Source organism: Sus scrofa, chromosome 2 (genome assembly GCF_000003025.6).
Source record: "Sus scrofa isolate TJ Tabasco breed Duroc chromosome 2, Sscrofa11.1, whole genome shotgun sequence".
In the NCBI taxonomy this organism is placed as follows: Eukaryota; Metazoa; Chordata; class Mammalia; order Artiodactyla; family Suidae; genus Sus; species Sus scrofa.
The window spans coordinates 24983364-25007812 of record NC_010444.4 but is presented as its reverse complement, the minus strand read 5'-3'; the positions used below and the strand labels follow the sequence as shown (position 1 = coordinate 25007812).

At 47.9% G+C, this 24449-nt stretch overlaps 1 protein-coding gene across 9 annotated transcripts in view; it reads left to right on the top strand.

The window, feature by feature from the left end:
• LDLRAD3 (low density lipoprotein receptor class A domain containing 3) overlaps positions 1 to 24449 on the top strand; it is a 279936-nt gene that overhangs the window by 147502 nt on the left and 107985 nt on the right. For 7 of the 9 annotated variants that reach the window (XM_021083187.1, XM_021083185.1, XM_021083192.1 and 4 more), the window contains one exon: positions 11212 to 11346. In XM_021083187.1, the coding sequence (XP_020938846.1) occupies positions 11212 to 11346 (135 nt within the window). The remainder of the gene's footprint in view (positions 1 to 11211; positions 11347 to 24449) is intronic. The other 2 variants (XM_021083186.1, XM_021083184.1) reach the window with 1 other exon arrangement.

Below are 24449 nucleotides of genomic sequence, written 5' to 3'. Positions count from 1 at the left end.
AAGGCCACAAGTTCCTGACAGCCCTCTGTGGGCTGCAGTTGTGGTTGTTTTCAGATGATTTTTCCAGTGCTCCTTGGGTGTGTCCTGTGTCTACATCTCCCTGTGGTCAGTCTGGGGCCTGGGCAGTGGTCTCTGAGTGGAGTTCTCACCGTCTTTGGTGTGCTCACCAGATCCAGGTCTGTGCCGGTTTCCTGGGATTCTGAGAGCAGGGAAAAGAAAGTAAACTCGCCACTGTTTCAGTCATAGTTCAAATTTTGGTCTTCTTCCCCAGTTGGTGTGTCGTGGTTTACTTTTCAGAATCTAAAAATAGCTGCTACATGTATCCTGCCCAGGTTTCCTTCAGCGGCATTCAGTGGGAGAGTCAGGGTGTGGTGTGGTTGCCGCATCTGACCTGGCATTGGAAACTCCCACAAGTCAGTTTTAGCATCACAAGAAAAGAGACAACTGGGCCTTTGCCTACTGATGTGCCCCAACTGGAACACACATCACCCTATGGTATTTCTGTCCCAAAGCATCCATCCAGAATCTGACTGAGCCTCTAAATCTGCCTTAGTTCAGGCTGTTGTAATGGAATGCCATAGACTGAGGAGCTTAAGCTGCAGAAACGTGTCACAGATCTGGAGGTTGAGGACCAGAGTACCAGCAAGGTCTGGTTCCTGGTGTGGGTTCTCCTCCTGCCCGGATCTTCACATGGTCCTCCTGGGTGTGTGCACAGAGAGAAATCCTTTGCTTCTCCTCGTCTCGGAAGGGCACGTATCCCACCGTGAGAACACCACCCTCATGACCTCATCTAATCCGAAGCACCTCCCAAAGACCCCACCTCCTAATTCCATCCACCAGGAGGTAGGGTTTCTACACATGAACTGGGGTGGTGGTGGGGGACATGAACAAACATGTGGTTCTGAACACTAACCAGGATTGACCCCATGGATAGACAGACTGCCAGATCCAGGACGTGGGACATTCTTTACCACCCAGTTCCATCCACAAATGGGTTCTAAGAAAACAGTAGAGAGGAAGGGGGAACCTACAGACTGAAAGAGACTTGAGACAAATCACATGTCATGTGCGGACCTTGTTTCGATCCTGATTCAGACGAACCGACCGTTTTTTAAAAAAAAATTGAGGTAATTGGGAAATTTTGAATTGCAGCGGTATAGCTGGTAAAGTTAAGGCAGTGTTGTTAATTTTCGAAGGGTGAGGATGGCATTGTGTTTATTATTTTTAAGAAGTCTTTATCTTGGAGAGGTATGTACTGGAGCACGTGAAGGTGAAATGACGTGATATCTCAGGTGTGCTTCAAGCCTGTCCTCGGGGCTGGGAGTGGGGGTTGGACTGCAGCGGAATTGTCAGTGAGTTGATACTTATCAAAGCCAGGTGATCGAAAGCCAGGGGTTCACTGTGCTAGCCTCTAGCTGTTTATGTAGTTGGAATTTTCCATAATAAAATGGTAAAAAATAAAATACAGGGCAGTGCTGTGGGGTGATGGCTTGATGTCGGCAAATAACTGGAGAGTCCTATTTTTTAAAGAACTTGATTTCCGTGGATGTGTTTTCCTACCGCGTGCATTTGTCTTGCGGGAGTGAGGATAAGCCAGGACCGGTGTGGCCTTCTGGAAGATCGCAGTGTGGGATTTTGCTCTTTCACGTCCTTCCCTTCTCCCGTGTGCTCAGTTGTCCTTGGCTGGAGCCGAAGCCCTGGATGGGCTGGCAGCACAGCTCTTCCTCGGGTCCTCCGTCAAGTAAGATCTGCTGCTGTTTTCCGCATAGTTGTGCTCAGAACACCCACTGTGTCCTGGGCTGTGTTTCTTCCAGTGCCAAGTCTTGCCTTGTCCCTAAACAGCAGAGTCACTTAGCCAGTGTATCAGTATTTTTTATTCACAGAGCCCCTCAGCGCTTGTGTATTTCTATAGCTTTGTTCATGTCAACCCAAAGTAGCTTCTACATTTCCCATTCACCCCTCGGCAGATCCGTGGACAGAAGCCTCAAGGAGCTGAGCATCACAGCAGAGGGGCTGCGTGAGCCGAGGAGCAGGAGCATGCTTCTGCTCAGTGCTCCAAAGTCCAGCAGCAAGGTCGCCTTAAAGGCTCCCATGTGACCTGCTTCCTTAGGGACACGTTCCTGGTCATTCTCCTGTGTGTTCGCACACCATCTCGGGCCTCCTCCAAACTAAAATCGCCTCGTCCAAGAGTCCCACCCTCAACACCCTGGAAAAATAACTCCTCTCCTCCTCCCCAGTCTCACTGTCCTTCCCCTGCTTCTCCTCTGCACTTACCCCCACTTCTCATTTATTTCCTGCCTTCTCTATTGCACTATGGTGGCCATGAGATGCTGCTGTTACGTATGGCCTGGTTCAGCCGTAGCACGTGAGAGAGACACGTGGAGTAAATCACACTCTTGGGCTTTGCCTTGAGTGCACATTGACCAGCCTGGCGCCCCTCTAGAATTTAGCTCTTTAAGAACACAGACTGGCTTTTCTTTTATCCCCGGTGCCTTGTAGACTGCTTCATTTAGAGGAAATAGTAAATGTCTGTGGAATGAATGGATCAATTAAAGAGTTAAAGAAGAAACCAGGCAACCAGGCAGTCAGGATATAGTCGTTTTTTGTTGTTGTTGTTGGTTTTTTTTTTTTTTTTTTTTTTTTGGCTTTTTAGGGCCGTACTTGAGGTATATGAAAGTTCCCAAACTAGGGGTCCAACTGGAGCTGCAGCTGCTGGCCTACACCACAGCCACAGCCAAAGCAATGCAGGATCCAAGCCGTGTCTGTGACCTACACTGCAGCTCACAGCAACACCAGATCCTTAACCCACTGCAAGGCCAGGGATTGAACCCAAGTCCTCATGGATGCTAGTCAGGTTCGTTACCACTGAGCCATGAGGGGAACGCTACTCAGGATGTGTTCGTAACATGGGGACATCTTGGTCCTCTTCTGCGGTTTCAGAGGTACACCCAGAGAGCACCTGTAGGCTCTCCATTATGCGGGAACCCCAGCTCCTACCCTCTGCAGACTCTCATTCTTTCCACAATTTCTGTGCCAGACGCCATGCAAGATGCTGCAGGGCATATAGAGCTGGGGCAGTTGCAGGACCCTGGCATTGTTGAGATGATACCCAAGTGAGGGAGACAAAAATTGTCATACCCCCAAAATCACAATCTGGGTTGACCATTGGGTGTACTGCCGGAACCACCATTGGGGGAGATGATTTCCCTCTGAGCAGTGTGGGTTGTTGAAGGAGAGGGATCCAGGAGGGTGGGTAGCACTTAAAAGCCGGCTATATGGTTCCATGGAATATTTTAGGCTCAGGGAAGGGAAGTGTGAAGACTGTATAGTATGAAGGAACCCACTTGGCTGGCAGTGCCTGAGCGCGCATTATGTATGTGGGACATTTCTATGTGCTTTATAAGCAGGATGTTGTTTTGGGTTGATAATATCATGACTCCCTTTTTGTAGATAAGGAAACAAGACATAGTAAGGTTAAATAATTTGCCTAAGGTCACACAGGAAGTAGCTAAGTTGTGACATCAACCTAAGCAGTATAAACCAAGGATCTGAACTCTTAACCACTATACTCATGTGTCTCCCCAGTAATAATATTATTACAAGCATCTGCTGGGCACCCGCTATGGACCACATGCTATTTTCAGTTATCTGGGTGCATTATCTCAGTTTTCACAAAATCTTAAGACACAGCCACTATTCTGTTGTAAGCCACACGGGAAGTCCAACACAGCCACTATTTTTATACCCATTTTGTAGGTGGGGAAACTGAGGCTGAAATAAAGTAAAGAATTCTCCTAATGTCATGTAGGCGGTGAGTGGTAGAGCTGAAATTTGAACCCAGCTGGATTTCATGCCCTCACCACAAATCATTTCAAAAAAATTTAACAAAGGTATGCTTGAAAGGGTACCTGGGGCAGGTCTGGTTAATAAGTACCAGGGATATAATGTATAACATGATAAATACAATTAGCACTGCTGCATGTCATATATGAAAGTGGTTAAGAGAGCAAATCCTAAGAGTTCTCACCCCAAGGTAAACAAAATTTTTTCTAGTTCTTTAACTAGTTGATGGATGTTCACTAATCATGGTAATCATTTCATGGTGGAGGTAGTGCAGGTCATTATTCTGTACACCTTACATGTATAGAGTGCAGTGTGCCAATCATACCTCAATAAAACTAGAAGAGAGAAAAAGTTGGCAGTCTGGGATTGGATTTTATACCCGATGAAGAGCAGTAGATCCTGAGCAGAGAGCAGGGTGAGGAGGGGGAGGAGGTCAAGCATAGCTGGAGCCTGTGGAGCTGGGACACAGTGAGCCGTATAAGAGAAGTGGATCCATAGGGAGAGGGAGGGGTTGGGGAGAGAGGGCGGGAGTCAGTTTCAGAGGTGCAGAATTTGCAGTGAGGAGGCATTCAGGCAGGGGCGTCCACGAAGCATCAGGAGGAAGAGGATTATTGCTGGAATGAAGATTTGGGGAGCCATCCACAGAAGGGTGGTGGTGGGAGCTGTGAAATCAGATGGAGACAGGCTGGGGGGTGGACAGGAGTTAGCCATGCCCAGTGAGCCAAGGAGGAGGAAACAAAGGGCCATTAGCAATGAATCGGAGTCTGCCACTGCTACTGCGCTACCTCCCACAGGGGTCTTATAGGTGTGTGGGGGGGTCATGGGATCAAGGAACCTCTGCCCCCTCCTGCTGACCAGAATGGCAGCCCCTCCGCTCCTGTAGACTGAGACTTGTCCCCTCTCCCCTCCAGAGGGTTGGCTCACCATCGTCCCACGTACACTAGCCCCAAGATTTGGCCCTGCCTGTCTTGGGGGGCCGAGGGCTGCTGGCAGAGGTCCTGTTGAGCAGACTCTGAAAGGAAGGCAAGAACTTGCAGCTGGCCACAGACAAGCCGCTCTTCTTTGAAGGTCAGAGCTGCCGGCATTTTCTAGGCCACAAAGGAGCAGTGCTTGTTAATGGGTCGGATTATTTGCTGAGAGGCTTGGAGCCAGGTGTCCTCAGTCCTGGAACAGAGGAAGTCTCGGGGCAGCTCCAGCTCCCCCACTTGCCTGGTTTCCAGGGAAACGGGGGCTGGGGAGACAAGATCCCCACGGGGGCCAGGAGCCCGGGATGCTCGGTGCAGATGTGAGCAGTAACCAACCCGCAGGATGGGGAGTAGATGTGGGGGCGGTGTGGGGGGGTCGCTGGTGGCGAGGAGGTTCTCACTGATAGGTTTTGTCAAGAACCCTTTGAGGTGGGGGAGGGGCTGGCTTCACAGACTTTAAATGGATGAAAGGCGACATTTCCTACGTCCTGCTGGAGATAGATGGCTTCATTTCCTGTCTTAAAGCCGGCCAGTTGCTTTTGGATGACTGCAATGGGCCCTGGGTCCCATCCTTCAGATGTGGTTGAAGTAAATGCCGCCAGTTTAATTACCCACTGAGCTTAACCTTAACTCACTCCTCCCTCCCGCTGGCGGGAGAGACAAGTTCTCTTTCCTGAATGTTGTGGGCTGGCAAACAGACTCTCAGAGCCCTGTATTTGTTGTGGTAATAATAGCCAAGGAACTTGGAGTCACAGTTGAGTTTTTGAAGTTAACCCTGAGGACGATTTTCTCCATCTCTATTGAAGTAAATGCTGTCAAATAGAATATTCTTCGAGTAAAATCATACATTTTCTCAGTGACTGGGAAACCTTGGCAAGAACAAAGAAAACATACACGTGGAGCATATTAAATATTGCTAGAAGATACAGAGACGTAACATCCCAAAGTAGGAAGTATTTCCCCGTCAGTTTGTGGGCTGTGTGTTGAGCACTTATGTGCCAGGGTCCGTGAGATTATAGGAACCACTGAGACGTGACCCCTGTCCCCCCTGAGCCTAGGGTGTTGGTCCCATGTACTCTGGCCCTGAAATTTGGCTAAGCCTGGTAAAAACTGCAGAGGCCTTGGGAGAGGTATTGTGAAACTTGAGTTGTCTGAGCTCTTGGGGGAGATTTCACTCTGGGTAAGTGCGTCTGTCTGTGACCGGGATCTTTGCACTGTGTGGCCTCTTGGTTTCATCAGTGTCCACCTCTCCTGGTGACAGCACAGGGCCATTCTTAGGAATGTTAGTTTTTAGACGGGGCTATCATCCAGGATTGCCATTGGCTCCTTTTAGAATTTCGGGTCTCTGTTGAAACTCTCTTAAGCTGCACTGTTTCAGAATTCTTCAGGTGGCTCTGTATAGCCTTTCAGTCTCTTCCCAGGGCTGTTAGCTCTTCTTTCTTACTTGGGCAGTTTGTTTGCAGGTTGGCAACCACATCCTACAATCCTCTCCCTCCTAATTTGTGGCAGTGTCCTTGGGAACCAGAACACAAACCTCATTGGAATTTACATAAAGGGAGAATCAGTAGACCTGGGGGAGGGGAAGGCCTGAGGGGCCTTCCTAAGGCCGCTTCCAGCAGTTGAAGGGCAGGGACTTCGGGATGTGGGTTTTAAAGATTCAGAGGCCTCTTTTTGGTTTGCTGCTGGGTTTGGAGAGTATTCCTCTAGCATCTTCTGCTCTGTTTCTCTACCCTGCTGGAGCTGGGTGGATGGGTAGTGGGGACACTGTGTTTTATGAGGAGCCATTGATAAGGAGGAATCCCAGGTGTGGCTCTTTACCCGCGTGTGCTTGTGTCCTCTGAGCAGCTGGCCCCCTCTGTGCGAAAGATGCTAAAGTTGGGGTTCGTTGGCCAAAGAGAATTGCATGAGGAAAGAGGAAAGGAAAGGAAAGCGAGTAATCCCTGAATCGCTTCTGCCAGACTAGACTCTTAAAAACATTCAGAGGAGTCTTTCAGACATACTGAAAAGGAAAAATAAAGTTAAATGAACACCCGAACTCCCAACATCCTGTTTTTTAAAAATTGTGTTACCTATAGTTATGATTATATTATTTCAACTATGTTAACTATAGCCAATAATACTATATGACATTATTAATAATATATTAACCGTAATTAATTATTATATATTTGAAAATTGCTAAGGGAGTAGATGCTAAAAGTTCACGTCCCAAAAACGATTTTGTAACTATGTGGTGGACAATGTTACCTAGACTTATTGTGGCGATCATTTCACAATATGTGCAAATATCGAGTCATCATGTTATATGCCTGAAACTAATATGATGTTATATGTCAATTATATCTCAATGAAAAAATGACATTACCATATTGCCTATTTGCCTCATTTTAAAAATAATAAAATGTGGAGTTCCTGCTGCAGCTCAGAGGGTTAAGGACCCAACATAGTGTCCGGGAGGATACAGATTTGATCCCTGGCCTTGCTCAGTGGGTTAAGGATCTGGCATTGCTGCAAACTGTGGCATAGGTCACAGATGCGGCTCAGATCCAGTGTTGCTGTGGCTGTGGTGTAGGCCTCAGCTGCAGCTTCAATTTGACCCCTAGCCTGGGAACTTCCAAATGCCACAGGTGTGACCATAAAAAGAAAAAAAAATAGTAATAGTAAAATAAAATAATAAAAAATATCCAGGTCTGCAGTACACCCCTCTCCCATCCTCACCAGAGGTATCCACTGCCCTGAACTTAGGGTTGTTTCTGCCAGTGCGAGTTTCATTTTTTTTTTCTGTGTGTATTTTTGTGCCCTTTAATAACAGGTAGCATTCCTTAGCACATATAACTTCATCTAAGTGGTACCACACTGTACATGTTCTTCTATTACCCCCCCCCCAATATTATATGTGTGAGATTGATCCATCTTCGCTGTGGTTCATTCATTCATTTTTCACTCCTGTTCATGATGGCCCCTGGGCCAAATTGGCCTGTGACCTGTTTTTAGAGTTATTTACTTTAAATGTATTTACTGCTTATAAATCAAATTTTGTTGGAACACAGCCTTGCGTTTTCTGTGGCCACTTGCACTACCGTGGCCAAGTTGAAGGGTTAAGGCAGAGACCGAGACCCAAAGGTGGGTGAGGCCTAGAGTATTTACTGTCTGGCCTTTTTCAGAAAGAGTTAGCTGTCCCCTGCTGTAGAATTCTGCTGAAACAATGAATGAGCCTGAGGTACAATTCTCCTGCTGGTGAACATGTGGGCCCTTTCTGATATTTTTATTTTACAAACGCTGCTTCAGTCAACATTTTTGTTTGGGTGGGATTTTCCCCTGACTGTGCAGCTGCCAGTGAAATGCCTGGAGTGTGTGCTTCTGACACTTGAGCACCAGGTAGATGGACCTGGGTGGATAGACCCGTTTGCAGGCCCACGAGTAGTCTCTGAGACTTCCTCTCCCGCCCTGTCCTGGCCTGGTATTTTAAGACCTTTAGTTTGGCGAGTCTGCTGCAATTAAAATTGTGCTTCATTGCTGGCAACTGGCAGCATTTTTTCAAGTTGTTATTGACCATATGCCATTGCTCTGATGGGAATTGCCCGGTCGTATTGCCGAGTTTCCTCTTGAGTTGTTTGTCTTGTTCCTTTTGAGTTGAGAGTTCTTTCTGCAATCTGGTCCTAGTTCTTTTGGTTGTATGCATTAAAACCAAATACATACGTTCACCCCATGCATTGAAACTGATTTTCAGCCTGTCTGCCCATAGAGCATTGTGTTAAGGTATAGTTTTGTTAGCCTTAGCTCACATTGAGGATACGTTTGAACTAGGTATACACTTGTGTATATGTATATAACACATATAAATGTGGTGTGTGTGTATGTACTCATGCACATGTGCGCACGCATGTGTGCATACATGACTTCTTTTCCTTGAGGAAGTTTGTCAAATTGAAAGGGTCTAAGGCTGGAGTTCCACTGTGGCTCAGCAGGTTACGAACCCGACTAGTAGCCATGAGGATGCAGGTTCGATCCCTGGCCTTGCTTAGTTCGTGAAGGATCTCGAGTTGCTGTGAGCTGTGGTGTAGGTCACAGATGCAGCTCGGATCTGGCATTGCTGTGGCTGTGGCGAAGGCTGGCAGCTACAGCTCCCATTTGACCCCTAGCCTGGAAACTTCCATGTGCTGCAGGTGTGGCCCTAAAAAGAAAAAAAAAAAAAAAAAAAAAAAAAAAAGCAAAGAAAAAAAGAAAGGGTCTAGGGCTGAAAAGACCCCACAGGGGCGGTGGGGGGGGTGGGTATGGAAGTTTGTAATTGCCCCATCTCAGAGCAATTCAGATGCCTTTCAGAGGCTGTCTCTTTGAGTGAGCTGATTGTTGCTGACACTTTGGCTGCTTGATGTGACCCACACAGTCCCAGGGAACCCAGAGGCCACTGTGGTGGGATGCTGAAGGGTTTGGAGGACTGCCTTGGACAGAAACCAAATGTGACTTGTGGTTTCAGATTACTCCGTTTTGGTTTTGGCTGAAGTCAGCCCTCGGTTTCAGCTTGATCAAGTGGAACCATTGTCCAGCCCACAGTGATTTAAATAATTAAAACGTCCGTTTTCAGGCCAGACTCCTTTTGCTTGCTTTCGCACTGGTCCATCATCTTCAAAACTAAAAGGGCTGGCTCCCCCGGCCCTCTGCCTTCTCTGACCTTTCAAATCAAACTTTCTGGGTTGAATAGCTAAAAAGTAAAAAACTCCACAGCCCTTCGGGTTGACCGGGCCCTGTGGAGTTTACAGTCTGCAGCTGTGCCCTCCTCATACCCCAGCAGTCACTCCTTGTAGCACACGTGGAGATAGAATACAGCCACCACCTTGCCAGGAGGATCTTACAGAGACGCTGGCTGTGAACTTGCCCTTGATCCCATAGCCATCTTCAGTGCTGGATCTGGCATCCCACTCTGGTGCTTTTAGTCCCATACATAAGGCAGGTGCCAGCTCAGTTCATAACCCGAGATCCCATGCCAACCCCTCCTCATGATCACCTATACAGGGGGTGCCACACGCAGGGGCTGAAGCAGACCTAACTAGGGGAGCACGTCCAACATTTGCTGAGCTGGTGCTACGTGTCAGACTGTGCTCTGTACATCTTCTCAGTTGTCTCTTGATGCTCAAATGAATGTCGTGAGTAGCAGGGCCAGCTTCAGGAACCTGTGACCAGCATAGCATCCGTGCTTAGCTTAGAAGCACGCCACACTTAGTTTTATGCCCGGCAGTTATCTTCCTGCATTTTTAAATATGTTTTGGACAAGTGACCTCATATTTTCAGTTTGCACTGGGCCCTGCCAATTATGGAGCCAGTTCTGTACACAGATAAAGGAACCAAGGCTCAGAGAGATGAAGTTGCCTGAGATCACACAGCTAAGAAATAGCAGAGAGAGGACTCGAGTAATTTCTACTTTGCCACTTCAGTCATTGAAAATAGAGCCCTGGAAAGTACCTTGCTTGAATTGCACTGCAACGAGTGGGGAAGCGAGAGAAATTGTGCTGTAGAAATTGTGATTTTCTGTGATTTGGTTAAGTAGTTTTGTGTTGACCTCATGCTGGCCGGTGGCTGCCTTCTTCTTTGAGGGGAGGAACCATATCTTTCTTTTCTTATAGAGCCTTGTGCACAGTTCGGGAACCAGAAGAATCCAACATAGCCTTTGGATTGGGTCATTCCATCACTCCCTCCATGGCAGAGGTTCCTGGGTCCCCAGCTCACCCGCCTTTTCTAACTTTGCTCTTCCCTGGGTGTCTCCTAGGTTACTGACCATTCCACTCTTTTTTGTTGTTGTTGTTGTTGTTGTTGCTATTTCTAGGGCCGCTTCCGTGGCATATGGAGGTTCCCAGGCTAGGAGTCTAATCGGAGCTGTAGCCACTGGCCTATGCCAGAGTCACAGCAACACGGGATCGGAGCCACGTCTGCAACCTACACCACAGCTCACGGCAATGCCGGATCCTTAACCCACTGAGTGAGGCCAGGGATCGAATCCGCAACCTCATGGTTCCTAGTCGGATTTGTTAACCACTGCGCCATGACGGGAACTCCCCAGCCATTCCACTCTTGACTGTCCCAGGAGATTCGGGTTTTGCCCCAGGCCCCTTAGAGGCTGCTGGTCTAAGACCTAGAGGTTGACCAGTTGGAGGGAGGCACTGCCCTCCAGTCCTGTTGGTATAGTTATAGGGCAGTAGCGAGATGCCTTGGGAGAAGGAGCTTTTAGAATTGGGCAGAATAAGTCTCGTCCTGTCTAGGTCATTGCCTGGCCAGTCTCCCAGGGCCGGCTTTGCATCAGCCATCCTAGAAGATGAGCAAGCCGTAACTCCTGGCTGGAGAAGGTTGGGCAGGGGGTAGGGGGGACCTGCTAATCTCCCTGGTGATCTGCTCTGTTTTCCCTTCACAGCAGCAAACCCTCTGCTTTGCTCCACCGCCCGCTACCACTGCAAGAACGGCCTCTGCATTGACAAGAGCTTCATTTGCGATGGGCAAAATAACTGTCAAGACAACAGCGACGAAGAAAGCTGTGAAAGTTCTCAAGGTAGGAGCCTCTCAAGCTCTAAAAAAATAATTACAACATCACCGCCTAGAAAATAGCAGCCATTCCACCTCCAAATACAACAGCTGTGTTAATCTCTGCCCTTAGCTTGCAGCCATTGTACACAGGGTTTTAACCATAACACACCTACCATTTTGTATTTTGCAGTTCTCATGCGTTAAATATTAGATATACATTTTCTCTTCAAAATTGTAATTTTCCCAGCTGCATTACACACTGTCATGGTGCTCTGTGGTGGTTTTCTAAATTGTTGCATTGTTGGGGCTCACCTAGGTGGTTTCTTTCCACTGAAATACTCCTTCAGGATAAATCCAGCAGAATGAGACAGCTGCACAGTCCATGTGTACACCTCACCGTACAGCTGTTTGAAATTTGAATTTTTTTTTCACTCTCCGCTGCTGCTAGTACTGTCTGTGCATGTCAGGTTTACAGTAATATCCCAGGCATTCACTGCTCTCCTCTTTTTTCCATTTTTGCTGAGTTAGTCATAGAAAGACAACTCCCCAAATGCTTTCATTTGCATTTCTCTGATTATGAGCAAAGCTAACATTTTCCCCTGGGTGTTTGTTTACTGTTTGGGTTTGTCTTACGTGAATCGCCTACTCCTGTCAGAGCTTGCATCCTCAGAGCTGTTGGAGGGAAGCTGAGGGATGCGTCTAGGGGATGGAAAGGTGAGGTTTTTAGGGAACCCAGAAGGGCTCCACGGGGTCGTATCCTCCGCTGTTGAAACTGACTGGGTACATTTCCTTACTTGTTGACCGTTTTCTGGTAAACATGCATTTATTTCTTCTGTGATTAGAAAAAAAAATGCAAAGATTTAAAAATGATGTTGATGTGAAGACATCCTAAAAAGTGGCTATTTCTAATGTTATAAACTGGTATCATCCATGCGCAGTCTTTACTTTTCTGACGCAAAAATTATATTGCCGTGGTCCACTCGTATGATTGTTTATTAGAGTTCATTTACTTTGAGTGTTATTCAGTATTCCGCTGTATGACTGTATTACAATTTCTAGATTTAATAATACTGTAAAAGAGAAAAAGCAAGAGAAAGATAGATCACTGGTTAGTTCATATGTTGGGAGGTAGGATGGATGTGATAAGTGCCGTGAAGTTAGATGTAGGTTCCTTTTAAGGTCCTAGCTTTGGATTCCCGTTGTGGCGCAGTGGTTAACGAATTCGACTAGGAACATGAGGTTGCGGTTCGATCCTGCCTTGCTCAGTGGGTTAACGATCCGGCATTGCCTGAGCTGTGGTGTAGTTGCAGACACGGCTCGATCCAGCGTGCTGTGGCTCTGGCGTAGGCGGTGGCTACAGTCGATTCGACCCTAGCTGGAACTCCATATGCGGAGCGCCAAAAATAGCAACAATAAAACAACAAAACAAAGACAAAAAAAAAAAAAAAAAAAAGTCCTAGCTTTTATTTTGGTTGGTGTTTATTATGTTATTAAATATGAATGAATGAATGAATGAACAAATGGCTCCTGGCGAGAGTGGGTCACAGACCAAGGATTATGATCAACCTAAATCCATATGACTGAGGTCCATAGAGAAGAAAAGACAGAATGGACTTTGCGAAAATTTGTACAGAGAGCGAGCGGCTCTGGGAAGTGAGTCTTGTCCTTGCCTGGAAAATCCCCGCTTTGAGCCTTCTCCTCAGTGGTTCTCAAAGTTTAATCCCCAGACCAGCAGCATCAGCATCACATGGAAACTCTTTGGAAATGCAAAGCTCAGGCTGCACCCAGACCCAGCAATTCGACCTTGGAGATGGGCTCAGCCATCTGTTTTTATAAGCCCTCCAGGTGAATCCAATTCACATGAAAATATGTGAACCACTGTTATCCACTAACTTTAGAGAGGTTTCTAATCTTGCCATTGCCTAGGGATTTCTAAACTCCTGATTGAACAGCAAGGTGTTTCTAGCCAATAGGCAAAGTCAAATTTTTATAAACCAGAACATATGGCAGTATGCCTCCTGGGCCATCGGCAGTGATAGGGGAACAGCAGTCACAGGATCAAGGAACTGTTAGCTTAGATCAGAGGGATTGAGGAAGATTTTCTGTAAATATTGCTTCTTATGTAGCTTCTCATATGTTTATGCATCCTAAAGTCACTCGTGGTGCCCTGAGATATTCAGCAAAAGGATGCTCAGGTCTAGGACATGGAAGTTAGGGAATTCATCCCAATGCTTTTGGCAGCACCCATCTCACTACCCCACCCCCACCCGACGCTGATCCCAGCATTTTGTGAAGCAGACTTTTGCTTGTCCCTAAGAAGAACTGTTCCTCTGCAGACTGGTTGAAGTTAGGATTTCTAAGCCCAGCGCCTTTCTTTCTGTATGCTGTACTCTCATACTGTAAGCCTGAGGTGTAGGAGGAGTTGGCAGTGGACACATTCATGAAGCCCAGCTCTTGGCAAAAGCCTTCCTTGGAGCACCCTTCCTCAGAATCTCAGATCTGTGCCTTGCCTGCCCAGACAACCTCCCTTTAGAAAATGAGCTCTGTTTGCACATGCTGGCAGAACACTGGCCCCGTCAGGCGTGGGTAACAGGTGTCTGTTGCCATCAATATGGCAGCCTCTGAGCAAGGAAGCCATTGTGGAGAGGCACCTCCAATAGCTAACGGAGAACAGGATGGGTGACTTTTTGGTCTCTTGAATCTCACTGATCCTACCTGGTGGCACAATACCCAGCACAGAGTAGATTATATGCCGAAGACTAGAAAGTAGGGGTTTCCTGTCATGGTGCAGCGGAAACGAATCTGACTAGCATCCATGAGGACACTGGTTCGATCCCTGGCCTCACTCTGTGGGTTGAGTATCCATTGTTGCTGTGAGCTCTGGTGTCAGTGCGCAGACGCGGCTCTGATCTGGCTTTGCCGTGGCTGTGGCATAGGCCAGTGGCTACAGCTCCAATTCAGCCCCTAGCCTGGGAACCTCCATAGGCCGAGGGTTGGGCCCTAAAAAACAAACAAAAAAAAAGACTAGGAAATACTTCTTTATAAGGTGTCGTTATTAAGCTATGTTTAATTTGTACCCTATGCAGTATTACACTGTATATTTGCCTAAGTTATGTGAGTGCGGGTATCCACAATCTACTAGAATAATCATAAGAAGTGTTATTATTGTTAAAACAGAATAAATGATCCTATTGTTCCCTCATAGGGAGTACGCCCCGCAGTGGGCATGAGATGGGAATATGGACCTCCGTCCTGGCGGCCAGTCTGCAGTTCTGCATCCCTCTTACTGATGTCTGGGTCTCTTTGCTCCGAGTGTAATTCTAGTATGGAAAAGGGTGTACCATTCTCGGTCTTGTAGCTTCTAAATGCAAACTACTAATTTTGGTACTTAAAGGAACCCTGGTGTGCCCGTGCTGGGTTAAAACCTGAGCTATACTGGGCTTTTGAGAGACTGTGGTGTCCTCCTGAAGAATTTCAGAGGGATCTTGACTAGACAACACGTAGGATTTGACTTATTATCATCTTAATAGTAGCATTTATTCAGCCCTGCCACACACCAGAGTCTGTGCTGGGCACTTTCTGTACATGAGCTCATTTAGTCAAGATACATCCTGTCTGCTTCTCCTGGCAAAAAATGCATCTTTGCTTTCAGTTGATGTGGGAAAAGGAAATTATATTTTATAATTTTTTGGAGGGGGATGAAATGGAGAAAACTGACCCCAGGACAGGAAATGGGATGCTTGACAGACTTTTCTTCTAACTTGATGAGGGTATGAAAAAATGCTGTCTCCATCAAGAGACCCTGGCTTTCCTCTGCTCATCTCCGTTTAGTGCCTTTCCTTATTACCTTGGCCTTTCAAAGCAACAGCAAACTCTGCCAGGACTTGGAAGCGAGAATGGGACCATGAAAGTGCAGTCATTCCTGTGCCTTTTGATTCCAGATGCGATGTATTTTAGAGAACACTATGGTGGAATCGAATTTTAATTGGGGCTTCATTGACTGGAAGCGGAAGCGTACCAGATTATTCCACACGCAGTGGCTTTGGAGCAGGCTTTGCATATGGCTTCCTGTTGCTTAGGAACTTTCCCTGGGGGCGGAGGGGGGGAGGTGCCTTGGAGGGACAGCAGGTGCTGCCATGTTGGCTGTGGCCAGCACTCAGGTGGCCTTAAATATTTGGATTCAATCCTAATGGAACGGTAGATTCTTTCCAACTTTGGATAAATGGCTGAATGTGGCAATCAGCCTTCAATGGTCCCCAGCTCCTAGGGTTCATGCCCTGGTGTAATCCCAACCCTTTGCATATGGTCTGGACCTCGTATATTGTTTTATTTTGTTTTTTCAGTCATGGCAAAATACACATAATACAAAATTTACCCTTTTAGCCATTTCTAAGTATATGGTTCCACAGCATTAAGTACATTCACCTTGGTGTGCAACCAATCTCTAGAACTTTTTTGTCCTGCAAAACTAAAGCTAGAGTTGACCCATTAAACAACTCCCCACCCCGTCCCTCCTCCCCGCTCCCGCCAACCCCTGGCAACTGCTACTACTTTGTTTCAATGGAATTGACTATTCTAGATTCCTCATATAAATGGAATCGCACAGTGTTTGTCTTTTTATGACTGGCTTAGTTCATGTATATAATGTCTTATGTAGTAAGATTCATCCATGTTGTGGCATGTGTCAGAACTCTCCTTTTTACTTGAGGCTGAATAGTACTCAGTTGTACATCTCTACACATTTTGTTTATCCATTCCTCTGTTGATAGACACTTGAGTTGTATCCACTTTTTACCTATTGTGAGTCATGCATCTGTGAACATAGGTATATAAATTGTGACTTGCTTTTAACAAAGAAAATGGCAGCAGAAACGGTGGGACATCAGTTCTGAGATTAGACTCCAAAAGACTCTGCCTCTCCTTTGCTTACGCTGCTTTCTTGCTCACTCGGATGGCCGCCATGTTATGAACGGCGCCATGGACGTGCCCACACGGCCAGGAACTGGACAGGGCTTGACCAAATGAGGCCAGGCACGAGGCCTCCGATAACCACAGGAGTGAGCTTGGAAGTGACGTCTCCCTTGCTCCACCGCTGAGCTCTCTGTGGCCCCAGGAGACAACTTGACTATAGCCTCGTAAGAGACTTGAGCCAGAGCTAAGCCACTCTTGGATTTCCAAGCCACGGAAACTGAGAGATAATAAATGTTTGGTTTCTTAAGCCTGTAGGTTTTAAAATAATTTGTTATACCATAATAGAGAACTAATACCATGAATACCTCTTAAATGGGCCCCATTTCTTTCTTTTCATTTTTCTTTTTTCTTTCTTTCTTTTTTTTTTTTGGTTGCCCATAGCATGTGGAAGTTCCAGGGCCAAGGATCGAACCTGTACCATAGCAGCGACCCCAGCTGCTGCAGTGACAACACTGGATCCTTACCCCACTGGGCTACAAGGAAACTCCCCGAACCTCCTGCAATTAATTTCTTTCTTTCTCTTTCTTTTCTTTCTTTTTTTGGGGGGGAGGGGTGCTACTTTTCCATGGCATGTGGAAATCCCCAGTCCAGGAATCAAACCCACACCACAGCAGCGACCAGAGCCACAACAGTGACAATGCTGGATCCTTAACCTTCTGAACCACAAGGGAACTCCCAATTCTGATTGTTCCAGTCACAGAGAGCTTATGAAGACTCAGGTGATGATGAGAGGGTCAGCCCTTGGGAAGGCGATTGCACAGGGTGTTTATAAGAGTAGCCATCACCTGGAGCACCAGAGAAAGGTCAGGAACCATCCCAAGCATTTTGCTTATATTATTCTAGTCAGCCGTCACAAATATTCCTGTGGGATGAGGATCCTGTCACAGAAAATGCCTCCTGTTTTTCTAGATGAAGAGCCTGAGGAACAGAGAGGTCCCACAGTTGTGCCAGGTCCACACAGCAAGTAAGCGGTGAAGCAGGACGGGAGCTCAGGTCGTCTGACGCACTGCTAGCGTCCCCATCACCCGTGATACAACCGTCTGGTTATTGCTATCCTGGGCCCGGGAGCACCAGGCGGCTGTCCAGCCTTCGTCCTGTGAGCTCAGGAGGAGGCTCTGTATGAGGCTGGCGTCTTTTCCTCTCTTTGTTCTCAAGTTTTCCCTTCAGTCAGAAAGACTAATGATGCCTGTCCTCCTCCCCGCCTCGAGGGGTGTGCTGGGAAGTCAGGCTCTTTTGAGGAAGCCACCAATGCCAAGAGAGTTAATTGAGGATTTTGGCAATAGGGTTGCAGTTTCTTTATCCTGCTTGCTGTGTCCTGGTGATAACGTTTGAGGAGAATTTGGAAAGCTGGCCGTGAGGTTTGGCACCCCACCAGAAGCTAACGGTGATAGCTTTGTCCCGTTTCTTCTGTGGAATTGTGTGTGTGCCTGTGTGTGTGTGAGAGAGAATGTGTGTGTGTGTCTGTATATGTGTGTGTGAGAGAGAGAGAGTGTGTGTGTGTGAGTGTGAGAGAGAGAGAGAGAGTGTGTGTGTGTGTGTGTGAGAGAGAGGAGAGAGAGAGAGAGAGAGACTGCACAGTCCTTACCGGCATTTTTGTCTGGGGGCAGGTAATGGGGTGCCCCCATGTGCCAGGCCCTGAGCTGCATAGAGGGGATACAGAAATGGTCTTGGCATCTCTTGAATCATGTTCTCGCCCCTAATTCCTGTGTCGGAGTCCCAGACTCCAGAATGTGACCTTGCTTGGAAATAGGACCATTGCATTGTAATTAGTTAAGATGGTGTCACACTGGAGTGGAGTGGGCCTCTAATCTAGTGTGACTGGTGTCTATAAAAAGGGCATCTTTGGAGTTCCTTCTTGGCTCAGCGGGTTAAGGAGCCAGTGGTGTCACTGCTGTGGCTCAAGTCGCTGTTGTGGCTCGGGTTCGATCCTGGCCTGGGAGCTTCCGTGTGCTGCAGGCATGGCTAAAGTGGGGTGGGGGGCACCTTTGGGCACAGACACAGGGAGCACGCCATAGGGACATGAAGGCAGAACTTGGGGCGATATGTACACAAGCCAGGGAACACCAGAGATTGCCAGCAAACCACAGATTCTCTCCTGCAGCCCCAGCAGGAGCCCACCTGCCAAATGCCAGCTTCCGGAACCGCAACCGCTGTTGTTGAAGCTATCTCGTTCGTGAGGCTTGGTTAGGGCAGCCCTAGCAAACTCATCTGGAAGTCACACTCAGGAAGGGCACAGCCCTGTACTAAGTGTCGCAGCAGAAATACCAGCAAAGGGATCAGAACTGTTGGGATGTGAGCAGAGAGCAAAAGCAAAGGGATCCAGGAAAGCACTCAGTGCCTTGATGGAATAGGGACGCTTGTGGGTGAATCTTCCCTGCGGGGAGAGGTGCTGGGTGGAGCCATGCTTGGTTAGTGGGACATCTCCCAGCTTGTATCTCAAGATGTTCATTTCTGTACTTGGTGTGCAGACCTCATTAGCTCTGACTCCACAGTAGCCCTGGGGCTGAAAAAACAGGGCGTCAGAACTCCTCCAGGTGTCCTCAAACCCCTGGTCAAGACCATCAACACTTCTGTTGTCCAGGTACCTTCAGATGGTTGCACTTGGGTCTTTTGTCCTCCTGTCCTAATGCTCCCAACGACCTAAATTAGCCAGTGACCCACTCAGGTTGGGAGCTGGAGCCTCGGCTTAACAATGGATAAATTGTAAGTGCGGGAAGGAAGAATTAGGGGCAGTGATTGTGTCCTCCCCTAGCCTCTCAAATAAGTGCCTCAAAGAAAGCCTGACAGCTGACCCAACCAAGGAGGATGGTCCTTCTGACTGCTGGGTAGAGGGGTGACGAGCTGAAGCTTCCACCGTGGTGACCAGAACCATATTCTCTGTGGTCCATAATGGGAGCTGTCCTTCAGCACCAAACGCAAGGTTTTGTGTCCATTCCAACACCATCCTCCATGGGGGCCTGTGGTGGGTTGGATCCTTATCCTCAGGTCCTCATTCTCTCCCTCTACCTCGTGACCTGCGTGGTACCCAGAGCAAGTGTCCCTACCCATGGATGCTGGGCTTGCCTTGGCTGTGGAGTGTTGGTAGATGGGATGAGAAGGGAGGTTGGGATGCTGTGCCTTTGTGCTTCATCTCTTTCTATCTCGTGATCTGCTGTGAGAAGAACCTACTACTGGTCCAAGGAAAAGTGCCAGACCTGGACCCAGCCCACAGCCTGGGCTCAGTCCCAGCTGAGGCCGCAAAGATACAACCAACCTGCAGACCCATGGGTAAGATAATGAGTCTCAGCTGTTGTCAATCACTGAGACTTTAAGGTGTGTTTTTCATGTAGCAGAAACCATATCAGCTCCTCAAGGAATGTGTGTATGTCTATGTGTATTTATCAGGTATTTATTGATGGCTGCTTTGTCCTGGGCACTGTGCCCATTAGTTACAGGGCCATACCTTATTTTAACAAATATGAAGCTGCCATCAAGTGTAAAACCCACCATTATTTTATGTTTTGCTGAGAAAGAAAAATGTGACAGTTAAATGATGATGTGCTGCTGACTTTCAGATGCATCCCAATTTCAGGATGTTAAAATGGGAAGAAATGGGCATCTTGGAATGGAAGACAGGTAATAAGGAACACGACGAGTGTGGTCTCTCTGCTGACGGGCACTTAGACCCGAGTAGGAAAACAGGCGTTGTGTCGGTTGCGAATATGAGGCGTGTGTGTCAAGGACAAGGACAGGATGCTTTGGAAGAGAGTGACGGAAAACTGTAGGATGCCGGGGCCTTCTTGAGAAAGTGATGCTCAAGTTGAAACGGGAAGATAACTGGAGGAATTAGCTGGATGGTTGGGGGAAGAACCTTCTAGGTAGAAGGAACCATAGATTAGAAGATCCAGGATTCAACATTTGAACAGCGTGGTGCATTTGAAGAACCCATAACCTGCGTTTTGCCCTGTGGTGGCGGGAGAATAATCTGGAGGGAAGTCGAGGCAGTCAAAGTGGCCTATGGCTTGGTGGCTTGGGCAGCCACAGTAAGGATGTTGGACTTTCTTTCTGGGCAGTGGGAAGCCCCGGACAGGCCGTGTAAAGGATGGACAGGGCGATGGCTTCAGAAAGCGTTTGAGGCTAGAATCACCAGGATTTGGTGATAAACTGCATGCACGTGGCCAGGAGTAGAAACAGCCAGGGGCAGGTCACTGTGGGGATGCTAATTTTGTACCACTGGAGAACCTGCTGTAGTATTTTCCAGTTGTGCCTGTTCCTTGCCTTTCTGACCCAGGCTCCCCGACTGGCCTGAGTAATTGAGAAGAAAAGAAGCTTATGCTTTTGGAAGAAGACCTGTGCTTTTTGTTGCAAGATAAAACCTAAGATGGTGCAGCCAAAGATTTGTAGAGAAATGGTGGAGGGCATGAGGTGGGAGACGTGCCAGTTTTTTGTCTCCGTTTTTGAGGGTGAATGGGGAAAAGCTTTATGAATTAAGAAAAAGATAGTAGTCTGGGGTTAAGGGGTCCAACCTAAATGTGACAGACAACTTAGAATTTGATGGGTGGTCAGTATTTACCACAGAACTCATGCCACCAAAGGATGTCGAGAGCATCCTTAGATGGGCCCCAGGAAAGAGTCGTCACCCCGAAAGAATTCGTTTGGTTTTCCCTAGAATAAAACCGCCGGAAGTCTGATCAGCAAGAGGAATGCAGAAGCCTTTTTTTTTCCACTTTTAATTTCAGAGTTTGAAAGCCCAGCTGGGCTGGGAGTGGCAGAAACGCTGACTTGATGGGAAGAACCAGAAGGAGGTTGGGAGAGGTTGATTGTGCCTTTCTCCCCCTGTGGGGCTCTCGTCTTGGTAATTGAGTGCTGGTATCCTGAAAGCCTCCTTCTCTTTAACCGTGGCAGCAGGTGTTTGAGGATGTCTAACGTGTCCCTCATTTAGAAGCAAGTCAGAGTGGTTCTCCACTCAGGACGGTAACTGCTTCCTGAGCTCGTAGCCACCGCGCCCATCCTCAGAGCTGTTTCTGTGGTCTCCCCTATTCCCTGTGCACGTCCCCCCTTCTCTCCCCTCCCCCGGCTTCTTCATCTGTCCCCACCTCTCCCGGGCAGGTGGCAGATCCCGCCTGGACACCTGGCAGAGCGTGCCTCTTCCTGAGACCCATGGACCAAGTTTCAGGGCAGGGGAACGTGGGTGGGGCTTACTGTCTCCACAGGTTTTCTGAGCTGCAGGACAAGCCGTGCTGTGCTGCCTGTCTGTGCAGGGAACATGTGCCCATCTTTGGACAGCTTGTGGCCCTCAGCTCCCCACCCAAGGCCCTTTTACTGTCTTAACTCTTCCTCGTATTCCTTTAAACACAGAGCATTTACACAGTGCCTGCTGCTGCCTGGCCCCACCCAGGTTCTGGAAGAAACAGGAAGCTAGGTCAGATCAGCGTTGATCATAGTGGCAAAGGGAGAAACAGCGCCCCACAGGATAATTACCCTGAAGTGCGATAAATGCTGTAACAGAGGAAGGAGCAGCTCGCCTTGGGGGACATGGGGACATGACTGAGACAGTGAGGAGTGACTGCTTTTCCTAGGGGAATATGACTTCAGAGGAATGAAATCTCTGCCCAGTCCTTACGGATAAATAAAAATGGATTCAGAAATAAGCAGGAGGCAGGGCATCTAGCCAGAAGGAGTAGCATCTTCAAAGACAGAGATTCCAAATGGAGCAAAGTGTGCACATGGAGAAGGGGGTGGCTCGGGTGGGGCATGAAGCTCTCAGGGGGTTGAGGCTGGCTTGTGGGGGCCCGCCTCCCTGCCTGCTTTATTTGGAACTTGGAAGCAGAGGAGGAAAATTTGGAGAAATGAGAGGCTCCGCCCTGGTAAAGAAATTCCCAGGAGGGGCTGGTTATCAGTTCGTGCAGTGAGAATCCTGATTCTCCGTGGGTCTTAGGGAGCTTTGCAGTCCCACTGGCAGGGGAAATCTAACTGGGGCTTGGGGGATACTTTCCTTGAGACTGTGGAATAGATTCTGTGAATTCTCCGGGATGGGAACAGCTTGGGAGGGTAGATGGCCACAACGCTGAGGCTTGGAAATTTCCCTTGGGTCATGCCATCCAGTAATTATCTTTTTTTGGCTCCAGTTTAGTTATCTGAGAGCTTTGTGACCTGGGAAAAATGAAAATGTGCTCTGATGTTACATTGTCTTGTAATAGCCCCCAAATGCTCCCAGCACCTCTTTCTTGTGCCTTCCTTGTCTCTCTGGAAACTGAGCCGGTTATCAGTCTGGTTAGTCTGTGCTTCTGGAATGGCACAAAATGACACTTAGCCACATTCTCCTTCTGTGACTTCTTTTCCTGGAGATCTTGTGCCCTGTGTAATGTGGGTCTGCTTACATTTCCGTTGGTAGGTCAGCTTTGATTGAAGATCTCCTGTTTGCAGAGCACACTGCTAGTGCTATGAGAAGTTGAGAGAGCTCCTAAGAGCTGCTCCATCCTCTAGTGACTTATTTTTCAGTTGGAGAGGAAGACTGGGAACACATACCAGTCCTTTGATCAACACTACTAACTGTCCCATTAAGCCCCTGCATTTGAAAGTATGAAAGTTTGGGAGTTCCCATCATGGCTCAGTGGTTAATGAATCTGACTAGCATCCATGAGGACGCAGGTTCAATCCCTGGCCTTGCTCAGTGGGTTAAGGATCTGGCGTTACCGTGAGCTGTGGTGTAGGTCGAAGATGCGGCGCGGATCCTGCGTTGCTGTGGCTGTGGCATAGGCCAGCAGCTATAGCTCTGATTGCGCCCCTAGCCTGGGAAAGCAAAAAGCAAAAAGGCAAAAAAAAAACCAAAAACCTGAAAAAAGGCAAAGCCTCTCACATATAAGATCCCAGAGGTGAGCCGTCTGGACCAGCAGGGAGCTCTGCCCTTCTCAGCGCCCTCAAGGCTGCTCCAGTGGTCAGTGTTTCTTAGACTTCAGGAAAAAAGGAAAGAACAGGAAACCAAGCAGGGCTGCTTCGTCGTTAAGGAGATGATCCAAAAGTTGCGCACATCACTTTTATTCCTAATCCAGTGCCTTGAACTTAGTCACGTGACCATAGCTAGCTGCGAGAGGGGCTGAGAAAGGTGTTCTTTATCATTGTGGGTATTTATCTGCTCAGCTAAGACTCAGGAGTATATATATTCTGAAAAGAGAGAAAGAGGTAATGGCTGGATCCTGGGGGATAATTGGCCACAGTTTCTGCCATAGTCTCTCTCTTTTTTTCCCTTTTTCTTTTTAGGGCCACAACTGCGGCATATTCCCAGGCTAGATGTCGAGTTGGAGCTGCAGCAACGCAGGATCTGAGTAAACGTTTTGAGTGCATTTAAGCATTGCACACAGGGCATTTGGCAGTTGAGGGGCTCATTCTCCATTGGTATAAAAATTGCCTAGGTGGGAATAAGGCAAGGGTTGCTTTCTGAAGGAAGCCACCATTGCAGCTGGTGTTCCATCACTGAGTACAATATACTTTGCAAGTAGGAAGCTTCCAGCGACTTGTACTGTGGAGCTTGTGATATTGCCACAACCACAGCAACGCTGGATCTACCCTATAGCTCATGGCAATGCTGGATTCTTAACCCACTGAACAGAGCCAGGGATCGAACCCACATCCTCATGGATACTAGTTGGGTTCTTAACCTACTGAGACCTACCCTATAGCTCATGGCAATGCTGGATTCTTAACCCACTGAACAAGGCCAGGGATCGAACCCACATCCTCATGGATACTAGTTGGGTTCTTAACCTACTGAGCCTCAGTGGGAACTCCTGCTATAGTCTCTTTTAAACTGAGACGATAGGTCAGAGGTTGGTTTATGCCAGCAGCATGCGCTGTGGGTCTTGGGCATGGACCACCACCAGGCCACGGACTTTTGTCTGAGCAGCATTAATTCCTGCAGCCTGAGAGAGAACACTCGGGCCATGCTTTGCCTCCTTGGGCTCTCAAGTGAGGCAGGTCGAAACCGTGTGTTCTGCAGCGCCGACAGGGGAAACCCAGACGCACACCCAGAGGGAGCGGCCCCTCTGCATCCCAAGTGTCTAGTTGAAAAGGCACTTCGCGCGTTTCTTTGTTCCTTTATAGTCTCATTTGGTGTAAGCCTCTTGTGACCCTGGGAGAGCCAAGCCTTTGCTTTGATTTTGAAGTGTGATCAAGGTGAGA